The sequence below is a fragment of the Dipodomys merriami genome, unplaced genomic scaffold (assembly GCF_024711535.1).
Source record: "Dipodomys merriami isolate MVZ:Mamm:240054 unplaced genomic scaffold, mDipMer1.0.p SCAF_266, whole genome shotgun sequence".
NCBI lineage: Eukaryota > Metazoa > Chordata > Mammalia > Rodentia > Heteromyidae > Dipodomys > Dipodomys merriami.
In genome coordinates, this window is record NW_027204115.1 from 360531 (window position 1) to 373049 (window position 12519).

The 12519-nt window shown below is 55.6% G+C and overlaps 1 protein-coding gene across 1 annotated transcript; it reads right to left on the reverse strand.

The window, feature by feature from the left end:
• Positions 1 to 261: 261 nt before the first annotated feature.
• Positions 262 to 6757, reverse strand: LOC138837205 (pseudouridine-5'-phosphatase-like). Its single transcript, XM_070035962.1, has 4 exons — positions 6715 to 6757; positions 6456 to 6620; positions 2096 to 2331; positions 262 to 537 (listed from the first exon to the last, which is right to left on the reverse strand). The coding sequence occupies exons 1-4, from the start codon at positions 6755 to 6757 to the stop codon at positions 400 to 402; spliced, it is 582 nt and encodes a 193-aa protein (XP_069892063.1). The 3' UTR covers positions 262 to 399.
• Positions 6758 to 12519: the final 5762 nt, after the last annotated feature.

A 12519-nucleotide genomic window follows, 5' to 3' on the forward strand; every position in this document is an offset into this window, starting at 1 on the left:
TCCGTCCACCCATCCACCAGTCCACCCATCCACCCATCCATCCACCCATCCATCCATACACCCACCCATACACCCATCCATCCATCCATCCACCCATCCATCCATCCACCCATCCATCCACCCATCCACCCATCCATCCCCATCCATCCACCCATGCATTTACCCATCCATCCATCCATCCATCCATCCATCCATCCATCCATCCACCCACCCATCCATCCATCCATCCACTCGTGACTCAGTGAGGCACTTCCTGTGTTCATTCCCTTTATTTCCAGAGGTCAGGGACGCCCTGGGATGGGTCAGGTCTTGGCCTTGTGTCCAGTGTCCTTCTGTCTGTCTGTCTGTCCGTCCGCAGGTCAGTTGAAGGCGGGCAGGCTGAAGAGCTCGGGTTGTATGTCACCCAAGGAGGGCAGCAGCAGGGTGGCCCCGGCCGTTGAGTTCGGGGTCGAGCTGGACGCTGGGCACCATGACCACCTGCATCCCCGCTGCCTGGGCGACCGCCATGCCGTGGGGCGTGTCCTCCAGCACCAGGCACTGCGGGGTCAGAGGGCGAGAGAGACACGCGGAGTGAGAGGTCGGCCGGGGGGTGGGCCGGGTGCCCAGTGTTGGAGGGAAGGAAGGGGGGAAGGAAGGAAGGAAAGAAGGAAGGAGGGAAGGAGGGAAGGAAGGAAGGATGAAAAGGAAGGATGGAGGGAAGGAACAAGAAGGAAGGAGGGAAGGAAGGAGGGAAGGAAAGAAGGATGGAGGGAAAGAAGGAAGGAGGGAGGGAAGGAGGGAAAGAAGGAGGGAAGGAGGGAAAGAAGGAGGGAAGGAAGGAGAGAGGGAAGGAAGGAGGGAAGGAAGGAGGGAGGGAAGGAAGGAAGGAGGGAGGGAAGGAAGGAGGGAAGGAAGGAGGGAGGGAAAGAAGGAGGGAGGGAAGGAAGGAAGGAGTGAAGGAAGTAGTGAAGGAAGGAAGGAAGGAGGGAAGGAAGGAGGGAAGGAAGGAGGGAAGATGACCGTTGAGCCACGGCGTGCCTACTGGCATGTTCTGTGTGTGATTTCGAGGCCTCCCCCACCCAGGGCCTGGTGTGGCCCAGGTGAGCACTGTGCCAAGGAGTCTCCCTCCCTGTTCCCCTGGGGCTGTCTGTCCATCCGTCTCTCCATCCGTCCATCCGTCTGTGTGATTGTGTGTCTGTCCGTGTCTCTCTGTCTGTCTCTGTGTGTCTGTCTGTCCCTATATCTGTCTGTCTGTGTCTCTGTGGTCGGTCTGTCTGTTCTGTTCTGTGTATCTGTCTGTCTGGACTCTTATGTCTGTCTGTCTGTCTTTGTATGTGTGTCTGTCTGTGTCTGGCCAAGTGTCTCTGTGTCTGTCTATCTGTGTGTGTCTGTCTCTGTATCCGTCTGTCTGTCTATATGCCTATTTGTGTGTCTCTGTAGTCTGTCTGTCTGTGTGTCTGTCTGTGTATGTATGTCTATCTCTCTGTCTGTCTATCAGTGTGTGTCTGTCTGTCCGTGTCTCTGTGCTCTGTCTGTCTGTCTGTCTGCCTGGTCTGTGTATCTGTGCGTCTGTCTGTGTCTATCTGTCTGTCTGTGTGTCTATCAGTGTGTCTGTCTGTGTCTCTGTGGTCTGTCTGGTAGGTCTGTGAATCTGTGTGTCTGTCCCGTCTCTTGTGTCTGTCTGTCTGTCTATCTGTCTGGTCTCTGTGTCTGTGTGTCTGTGTGTCTATCTCTCTGTCAGTGTGTCTGTCTGTCTATCGGAGTGTGTCTGTCTGTCCGTGTCTCTGTGGTCTGTCTGTCTGTCTGTCTATGAGTCTGTCTCTGTGTCTGTGTCTCTATCTGGTTTGTCTGCCTGTCGGTCTGTGTGTCTATCTGCCTGTCTGTCTGTCTGCATGTCTGTCTGGTTTGTCCATGTGTCTATCTGTGTCTCTGTGTCCGTCTCTGCGTCTATCTGTGTGTTTCTGTGTCTGGCTGTCTGGCTGTCTGGTCTGTGTATCTGTGTATCCGTCCATGTCTGTCTGTCTGTGTGTCTCTCTGTGTGTGGTCCATGCAGTGGACCCGAGGCCCGAGGCCTCAGTTTACCTGGTTGACGGGGGGGGGGGGATGAGGAGAGAACCTGCGGGTGCAGGCCAGGAAGATGTCCGGAGAACCTGTGGGCGCAGGCCAGGAAGATGTCCGGGGCGGGCTTGCTGGCCTTGACCTCGGGGTCATCACCCAGCACCACGTGGTGAAAGGCACCGAACAGCTCCCGGTGTGCGCTGGTCTTGGCCTGGTAGGACTCAGTCCCTGAGCTGGTGGCCAGGGCGAAGGGGATGCTGTGCTTCTGTATGTGGAGGATCAACTTCTCTGCACCTGGAGACAGAGAGACAGGAGGAGAAGAACTTAGGTCTTTGGTGGCCTAGGGGGGAAATCCACAAATCCATCCATCCACCCATCCATCCATCCATCTACCCATCCACCCATCCATCCACCCATCCGTCTATCTATCCATCCATCCATCCACCCACCCATCCATCCACCCATCCATCTATCTATCCATCCATTCATCCATCCATCCATCCATCCACCCATCCACCGATCCATCCACCCATCCATCAATCCATCAATCCATCAATCAATCCATCTACCCAGCCAGCCACCCATCCATCCACTCATCCATCCACCTACCCATCCATCCATCCATCCATCCATCTACTCATCCATCCACCCACCCACCCATCATCCATCCATCTACCCAGCCAGCCACCCATCCATCCATTCATCCATCCACCCATCCATCCATTCATCCATCCATCCATCCACCCACCCATCCACTCATCTATCCATCCATCCATCCATCCATTGACCCATCCATCAACCCATCCATCCACCCATCCACCCACCCATCCATCCATCAATTCATCCATCCACCCATCCATCCACCATCCATCCATCCATCCATCCACCCATCCATCCATCCACCCACCCATCCATCCATCCATCCATTCATCCACCCATCCATCCATCCATTCATCATCATCATCATCATCATCATCATCATCATCATCATCATCATCATCATCATCATGGTGACCCAGGAAGGATGTGAACTCCGGGCATCATCATCATCATCATCATGGTGACCCAGGGCGTTTCCCAGGGCGACCGGCTGGGCCACATGCACGCACACGCACGCACACACGTGTATGAGCAGATGACATCTTGTCCCGAGCACTGGGCAGCGAGTCCTAGATAGGGTGGTGGAGACGGCACCGCGTTCTAGAAGGTTCTGAATCCAACGGTCATGGCAGATGGACCGGTGAAGTCTAGGATGTACAGACAGACAGACAGACAGACAGACAGACAGACAGACAGACAGACAGACAGACACACACACACACACACACACACACACACACACACACACACACACACACAACGGCCCGGGGAAAGGAGATGGTTCTAGAAAGTTTGTCCCTTTTCAGAGTTCTTCACCCAGACAGACAGACTGACAGATGGATAGATGGATGGATAGACAGATGGGTGGATGGATGGACAGACAGACAGAGAGATGGATGGACAGATGGGTGGAAGGATGGACAGACAGACAGACTGATACATGGATAGACGGATAGACAGATGGGTGGATGGATGGACAGACAGACAGACTGATAGCTAGCTAGATGGATGGATCGATGGACAGACAGACAGACTGATACCTAGACAGATGGATGGATGGATGGACAGACAGACTGAAAGATGGCTAGATAAGACGGATAGACAGATGGGTGGATGGATGGACAGACAGACAGACTGATAGATGGGTAGATGGATGGATGGACAGACTGACAGATGGATAGATGGATAGACAGATGGGCAGATGGATGGACAGACAGATAGATGGATAGACAGACAGACTGACAGATGGATAGATGGATAGAAAAATGGGTGGATGGATGGACAGACAGACAGATGGATAGATGGATAATAGATGGATAGATGGATGGATGGACAGACAGACAGACTGACAGATGGACAGATGGATGGATAGACAGATGGACAGAAGGATGGACAGACAGGCTGGTAGGTGGATAGACAGACAGACGGATGGATAGATGATAGATAGATACACAAATAAGATACATGAATAGATGGATAGATGGATGGATGGTTGGACAGACAGAGAGATGTATAGATAGACACACAGACAGACAGATAGGTGGATAGATATAGTAGATAGATAGACAGATAGACATGTGGATAGACAGATGGATGGATGGATCCATGAATGGACAGACAGACAGAGAGTAGATAGACAGACACCTGGATAGACAGAGGGATGGATGCATAGATGGACAGACAGACAGATAGACGGATGGGTGGATGGGTGGATAGATGGGTGGATAGAAGGGTGGATGGATGGATGGGGGATGGGTGGGTGGATGGGTGGATGGATGGGTGGGTGGATGGATGTTGATTGAATATGGATGGGATTAACATTTACACACTTGAGTGACTTGGACCCAAGTCCTGATACAATATGGGTGGGATTAACGTTTGCACACTTCAGTGAGTTGGACCCAAGTCCTCATCTGGATGGAGGAGAGACGGAAGGGATTAACATTTGCACACTTGAATGAGTTGGACCCAAGTCCTGCTGTTGATGGAATATGGAAGGGATTAACATTTGCACAGTTGAGTGACTTGGACCCAAGTGTTCATCTCAATGGAGGATGGATGGATGGGTGGATGGATGGATGGATGGGTGGGTGGATGGATGAGTGGATGGATGGGAGGGTGGATGGATGGATGGATGGGTGGATGGATGGATGGGTGGATAGATGGGTGGATGGGTGGATGGATGGATAGATGGGTGGATGGGTGGATGGATGGATGGGTGGATAGATGGGTAGATGGGTGGATGGATGGATGGATGGATGGATGGGTGGATGGATGGATGGATGGGTGGGTGGGTGGATGGATGGGTGGATAGATGGATGGGTGGATGGATGGATAGGTGGACGGATGGGTGGATGGATGGATGGGTGGATCAGAGGGTGGATGGGTGGATGGATGGATGGATGGATGGATGGGTGAATAGATGGGTGGATGGATAGGTGGATGGGTGGGTGGATGGATGGGTGGATGGATGTTGATTAAATATGGGCGGGATTAACATTTTCACACTTGAGTGACTTGGAACCAAGTCCTGACCTCAATGGAGTAGGTCAAGCTCTGTCTCTGTCTGTCTGTCTGTCTGTGTCTTCTTCTGTCTGTCTCTGTCAGTCTGTCTGTTGGTCTGCGTGTCTCTACCTGTCCATGTCTGTGTCTGTCTGTCTTTGTCTCTCTGTCTCTGTCTGTCTCCTCTGTCAGTCTGTCTGTGTCTCGTTCTCTCTTTCTTTGTCTGTCTGTCTGTGTCTGTCAGTCTACTTCTGTCTCTGTCTTTCTGTCTGTCTGTCTCGTCTGTGTCTGCCTGTTGGTCTGCCTGTCCATGTCTGTCTCACTGTCTGTCTGTCTCTGTCTCATTCTGTCTTTGTCTGTCTCGGTCTGTCTGTCTGTCATCAGTCTACTTCTGACTTCTGTGTCTGTCTGTCTCTTTGTCTCTCTGTCTCTGTCTCCTGTGTCTGTCTGGGTCTCGTTCTGTTTTTCTTTGTCTGCCTGTGTCAGTATCTGTCTGTCTGTGTGTCTGTCTGTCTGTGTCTCTCTGTCATTCTCTGTCTGTCTTTCGTGTCTGTCATTCTCTGTGTCTGTCTGTCTTTCTCTGTGTCTGTGTCTGTCTCTGCCTATGTCTGTCTGTCCATCTGTCTGTGTCTCTCTCTGTGTCCATCTGTGTGTCTGTCTCTGTCTGTCTTTGTCCCAGTGTCTGTCTGTCTTGCTCTATGTCTGTCCGTCTCTGTCTGTCGGCCTGTGTCTGTCTCTCTCTGTCATTCCCTGTCTGTCTGGCTCTGCCTCTGTCTGTCTGTCTCTCTGTCTGTCATTCTGTGTCTGTCTGTCTATGCCTGCCCATGTCTCTGTCTTCTCTGTGTCTGTCTGTGTCCATCTATCTGTCTGTGTCTCTCTGTGTCCATCTGTGTGTCTGTCTCTGTCCCAGTGTCTGTCTGACTCTGTTTCACTGTCCCTGTGTCTGTCAGTCTGTCGCTGGGAACCGCGCATGCGCGTTGCAGGGCAGCGCAGCCCAATCCCGCGCATGCGCAGATCCGTACCTCGCAGAGCCCGGGGAGCACACGCATGCGTGTTCCTGCTCGGCGGGGGGGGGGCGGGGGGGGAGGGAGGGACGGGGCGTGCTGGCTCATGCATGCGCGGTACAGCGCGGAGGACCTCCCCCCCCCAGGTGGCACGCATGCGCAGTACCAACTAGACCAACCGAGGGAATCCCACGCATGCACGCACCACACGCTCGGCCCGGACGGTGCCGGACGACTCAACCAGTGCGCATGCGCAATGCGGACGGAACCTCGATCCTCCGGAGTCCCCTAGGCACCTCCCGGAGGACTCACGCTGTGCGCATGCGCAACTCGACCCTCCAGGGTCCGCTCTGCGCCTCCCGGCCGATTCAACCTGTGCGCATGCGCCGTGGGTCCACACGCGGGAGGGCAGTGGGAACAAGCAGCCAAGGGACACGCATGCGCAGCGGCGCTCCGCCGGGAGCGCTAGGCCCCTCCCTGCTGACGAACCCTGTGCGCATGCGCATTGGCGCAGGCTGGCTCAGCCCCTCCCAGCTGCCTAACCCTGTGCGCAAGCGCAATGGCGCTCCGCCAGGCCGGCTCAGCCTGTCCCCGCTGAAGAACCCTCTGCGCATGCGCAATGGCTCTCCGCTGGGAGCGTTCGGCCCCTTCCCCGCTAACCCTATGTGCATGTGCAGTGGCGCTCCGCCGAGAGCGCGCGCATGCGCGCCCGCGTCTTGGCGCCGGCTGATGACATCGATGCGACGGCGCCGGCGGCCGCGCCCGGAAATGCAGCCGTGGCGGGGCCGCGGAGCGTCGCCGCCGCCGCCGCCATGGCCACCACTACGCCGTCCGGATCCGGAAGCGGAAGTGGAAGCGCGCAGGACCCCCGAGGACGCCGACCCGGGCGGCCCCCGGGTCACCGTCGGTGCGTGGAGGCCTCCGGGACGAGGCGCCTTTAAGAGGCGGGGACGCTGGAGGGCGTGGCTTTCTGATGGGCGTGGCGTCGCGGTGGGCGTGGCCTGCAGGGCGTGGAGCTGACAGGAGAGTCAGTGGGGGGCGTGGCCTGGAACAGAGGCCATTGGGCCGCTGGGGTTTGGGGGCGTGGCCTGGAAAGACACCATTGGGCGGCTGGACGTAATGCCATTGGTCGGCTGGGCTGGGGGGGCGTGGCTTGGAAGTAAGGCCATTGGGCCGCTGGGCCTAGGGGGCATGGCCTGGCAGGAACTAGGCTATTGAGGGTCCTGGCTTTGGGGGTATGGCTTGGAAGTAAGGCCATTGGGCGGCTGGTCCTGGGGGGGCGTGGCCTGGCAACAGTGATGCTATTGTGTAGTCTGGCTTTGAGGGCGTGGCCTGGGCGTGCTGCCATTGGATGGCTGGCCTGGGGGGCGTGGTCTGGCAGGAACCAGGCCGTTGGGTGCCCTGGCTTTGGGGACTAAGCACCCAGCACCTCCCCATGGTGACCCAAGGCAGGGACTTAGCACCCACCACCTCCCCATGGTGACTCAGGGACTGAGCACCCAGCACCTCTCCATGGTGACCCAGGGCAGGGACTGAGCACCCAGCACCTCCCCATGGTGACCCAAAGTGGGGACTCAGCACCCAGCACCTCCCCATAGTGACTCAGGATGGGGACTGAGCACCCAGCACCTCCCTAAGGTGCCCCAGATCCAGCAGTAAGCACCCAGCACCTCCCCATGGTGACCCAGAATGGGGACTGAGCACCCAGCACCTCCCCATGGTGACCCAGGATGGGGAATAAGCCTCCAGTACCTGCCCATGGTGACCCAGGACCAAGACTAAGCACCCAGCACCTCCCCATGGTGACCTAGGGCCAGGACTAAGCACCCAGCACCTCCCCATGGTAACCCAGGATGGGGACTAAGCACCCAGCAACTCCCCATGGTGACCCAGGGCCAGGTCTAAGCACCCAGCACCTCCCCATGGTGACCCAGGGGCAGGACTAAGTACCCAGCACCTCCCCATGATGACCCAGGGGAGGGACTGAGCACCCAACACCTCCCCATGATGACCCAGGGACTGAGCACCCAGCACCTCCCCATGGTGACCCAAAGTGGGGACTAAGCACCCAGCACCTCCCCATAGTGACTCAGGATGAGGACTGAGCACCCAGCACCTCCCCATAGTGATTCAGGATGGGGACTGAGCACCTAGCACCTCCCGATGGTGCCCCAGATCCAGGAGTAAGTACCCAGCACTTCCCCATGGTGACCAAGGGCAGGGACTAAGCACCCAGCACCTCCCCATGGTGACCCAGGACCAGGACTAAGCACCCATCACCTCCCCATGGTGACCCAGGGCCAGGACTAAGCACCCAGCATTATCCCATGATGACCCAGGGCTGGGACTAAGCACCTAGCACTATCCCAGGGTGACCCGGGGCCAGGACTAAGCACCCAGCACCTCCCCATGGTGACCCAGAGTGGGGACTAAGCATCCAGCACCTTCCCATAGTGACTCACAATATCCCCCAAGCACCCAGCACCATCCCATAATGACCCAAGACAGGAACTAAGCACCCAGCACCTCCCCAGGATGATCCCCAAGCACCCAGCACCACCCCATAGTAACCCAGGGCTGGGACTAAGCACCCAACACCTCATCATAGTGACCTAGGATGATTCCCAAGCACCCAGCACCATCCCATGACAACCCAGGGCTGGGACTAAGCAACCAGCACCTCCTCAGAGTAACCCAGGACCAGGACTAAGCACCCAGCACCATCCTATGATGACCCAGGGCTGGGACTAAGCACCCAGCACCTCCCCATGGTGACCCAGGGGAGGTACTGAGAACCTAGCACCATCCCATGATGACCCAGGACAGGGACTAAGCAACCAGCACCTCCTCAGAGTAACCCAGAACTGGAACTAAGCACCCAGCACCACCACCTGGGGAACAAGGACTGAGCCTAAGCATTCAGCACCTCTCCATGGAGACCGAGGATAGGAACTAAGCACCCAGCACCTCCCCATGGTGACCCAGGAACGGGACTTCACACCCAGCACCTCCCTACTGTTTACATGAGTCAGGTACCAAACACCCAGCACCTGCCTATTACTAACTCAGGACAGGTACCAAGCACCCAGCACTTCCCCACAGGGACTCTGGATAATCAGCAAGCACCTAGCACCTCACGTGTGTGTCCTTTCCCTCCCCCTGACCCCATCCCAGGTTCTCCACGTGGCGCGATGACCGCTGGTTGTACAGGATGATGGACTACGTGCCTGGTGGCGAACTCCTCAGCTACCTGCGCGCCCGCCAAGATCCTGTGCGCACTGGCCTACCTGCAGGTGAGCGGACCAGCAATGATGGGGGCCGCCCATCCATCCATCCATCCATCCATCCACCCATCCATCCACCCATCCATCCATCCACCCATCCATCCATCCATTTACCCATCCATCCAGCCATCCATCCATCCACTCATCCATCCACCCACCTATCCATCCATCCACCTATCCATCCACCCATCCATCCATCCACCCATCCATCCTCCACCATCCACCCATCCATCCATCCACCCACCCATCCATCCACCCATCGATCCTCCATCCATCCACCCACCCATCCATCCACCCATCCATCCACCATCCATCCATCCAGAAAGTTCCAGAAAGTTCCCCCAAGGTTCCAGAAGGTCCCAGAAAGCTCCAGGTTTCAGAATAACTCAGCACATTCCCCAGGCAGGCGTTCCCTCCACCCAGACACACCCCAACCCTCCCACCCCCCTTCCTTGGCCCAGGAATGATTTTTGGGGGGAGAGGGGGAGGGAAGGAGGGTATTGATGATATTGGTATTGGTGTTGGTATTGATACTGATCCTCTCATGGTCTATTGATGATAGGTTTTCCCAGGGGATCTGTTTGATCTAAGGACTTGAGACGCTTCCAGGACAACCCATGGAAGGTTCTAGAAAGAAGCCAGGGCTGGGGCTGGTTTCTATTTCCTCCCCCCCCCATTCTCCCCAACATCTGGGACCCAGTTGCGTTCATCCCTTGGGATTCTCCTCCATGGGAGAAGTTGAGGATGGATGATGACATCACCCCTTCCCATGATCCTTTGCGGTGACTGGTCCAGTGTCCCTTGACTATTCTTGTTGTTGTTGTTGTTGTTGTTGATTTATTATGATGATTAGCTCATGTGCATGGTCTTGTCTTTCCCTTCCCCCCGCCCCAACCAAGCTTCTAGAAGCTTCTGGAACAAATTGCTGATGGATTTCCTGTGTGTGTGTCAGACTCAACCAGAACCCAGCCAATGGCTTCCTCTTCTCAACGCCTGGAAATCTGCCCAACACTTCCTGGAAGGGGGGAGGGGGAGAGGGAATGGAGGAAATGAATAATGAATGAATGAATTCCCTCCTTCCTTCCCTCCTTCCAATCCTTCCTTCCCTCCATCCTTTCTTCCTTCCTTCCCTCCTTCCTTCCTTCCTTCCTTCCTTCCTTCCTTCTTCCTTCCTCCTTCCTTCCCTTCTTCCTTCCTTCCCTCCTTCCTTCCTTCCTGCCTCCTTCCTTCCCTCCAATCCTTCATTTCTTCACTCCTTCCTTCCTTCCTTCCTCCTTCCTTCCCTCCAATCCTTCCCTCCTTCCTTCCTTCCAATCCTTCCTTCCTTCCCTCTATCCTTTCTTCCTTCCTTCCTTCCTTCCCTCCCTCCCTCCTTCCTTCCTTCTTTCACTCCTTCCTTCCTTCCTTTCTTCCTTCCTTCTTCCTTCCCTCCAATCCTTCCTTCCTTCCCTCCTTCCTTCCTTCCCTCCATCCTTCCTTCCCTCCTTCCTTTCTAATCCTTCCCTCCTTCCCTCCTTCCTTCCTTCCCTCCTTCCTTCTCTCCAATCATTCCCTCTTTCCCTTCTTCCTTCCTTCCTTCCTTCCTTCCTTCCTTCTTTCCTTCCTTCCCTCCTTCCTTCCTTTCCTCCTTCCTTTCCTGTGTCCAATCCTTCCCTTCTTCCTTCTTTCCTTGTCTCCAATCTGTTAGGTTTTTAAAAAGAGGTAGGCGAGTAAGAACCGCACCAGCACGCATGTGGTATTCAGATAAGGGGTAGGTTTATTCAGTAGACCTGCTGGGACCAGGCAAGGTTGGCACTCCACGTGGCTGGGAAAGGCCTGGGAATGAGAGAGAGAGAGAGCTGGGAAGAGAGGAAAGAGAGAGAGAAGAGCAGAGAGAGGGGTAAGAACAGTAGCACTCACGTGGTATTCAGGTAAGAGCTAGGCTTATTCAGTAGACCTGATGGGACCAGGCAAGGTTGGCACTCCACATGGCTGGGAAAGAGAGAGAGCAAGAAAAGAACAGAGAGAGAGCTAGAATAGAACAGAGAGAGCAAGAAGAGAGCAGCAAGAGCAAGAGCAAGAGAGCGTCTGGGCCTGGGTTAGGCCTTATGTAGGGTATGGGCGGGGAAAGGTGTGGCCACATCAAATTCAGATGTGACCTCAGCGGATGCAGATGTGACCTCTTCCAGGTGTCCCAGTTGCCTAGGTAACACAGGTACTGGGTGGAGACTTTGCTGCGAGGAGGGTGGAGTCTGCTCGCCATCCAGGAGCGGACCTTACACAATCCTTCCCTCCTCCTCTCCTTCCTTCCTTCCTTCCTTCCTTCCCTCCTTCCCTCCTTCCCTCCTTCTTTCCTTTCCTCCTTCCCTCCTTCCTTCCTTCCCTCCAATCCTTCCCACCTTCCTTCCCTCCTTCCTTCCTCCCTCCTTCCTTCCCTCCAATCCTTCCCTCCTTCCTTCCCTTCCTTCCTTCTTTCCTTCCTTCCTTCCTTCCTTCCTTCCTTCCTTCCTTCCTTCCTTCCTTCCTCCCTGGTCCAACCCAGGGCCTAGGAGAAGCACCGAGCTCGGGGCCCACAGCACCCATGCTGGGTGCTGATGGCTGAGTCCTTCCTGTGTGCAATGTGGAACAGCAGCTGGGTGGGGGGAGGAGGGGCACAGGGAAACTGGAAGCCTCTGCTGCTGTGGCTTTTTTTCTCCTGCAGGCCCCGCATGAATCATGGCCTGGAGGAAGCTGGAAACATCTGGAAGGAATTAGCAGGAAATGAGACCAAGATGTGGGAAAAGCCTGCGCCTCCTCCTCCCCCTGTGGCTGCTGCTGCTCCACCTCCTCCTCTTCCTCCTCTTCCTTCCTTCCTTCCTTCCTTCCTTCCTTCCTTCCTTCCTTCCCTCCTTCCTTCCTTCCTTCCTTCCCTCCTTCCTTCCCTCCTTCCCTCCTTCCTTTCTTCCTTCCCTCCTTCCTTCCTTCCTTCCTTCGTTCCCTCCACTCCTTCCTTCCTTCCTTCCCTCCTTCCTTCATTCCCTCCACTTCTTCCCTCCTTCCTTCCTTCCTTCCCTCCTTCTCTCCTTCCTTCTTATGTCTTTCTGTCTGTCTCTGTGAGTCTCTATTTCTGTTTC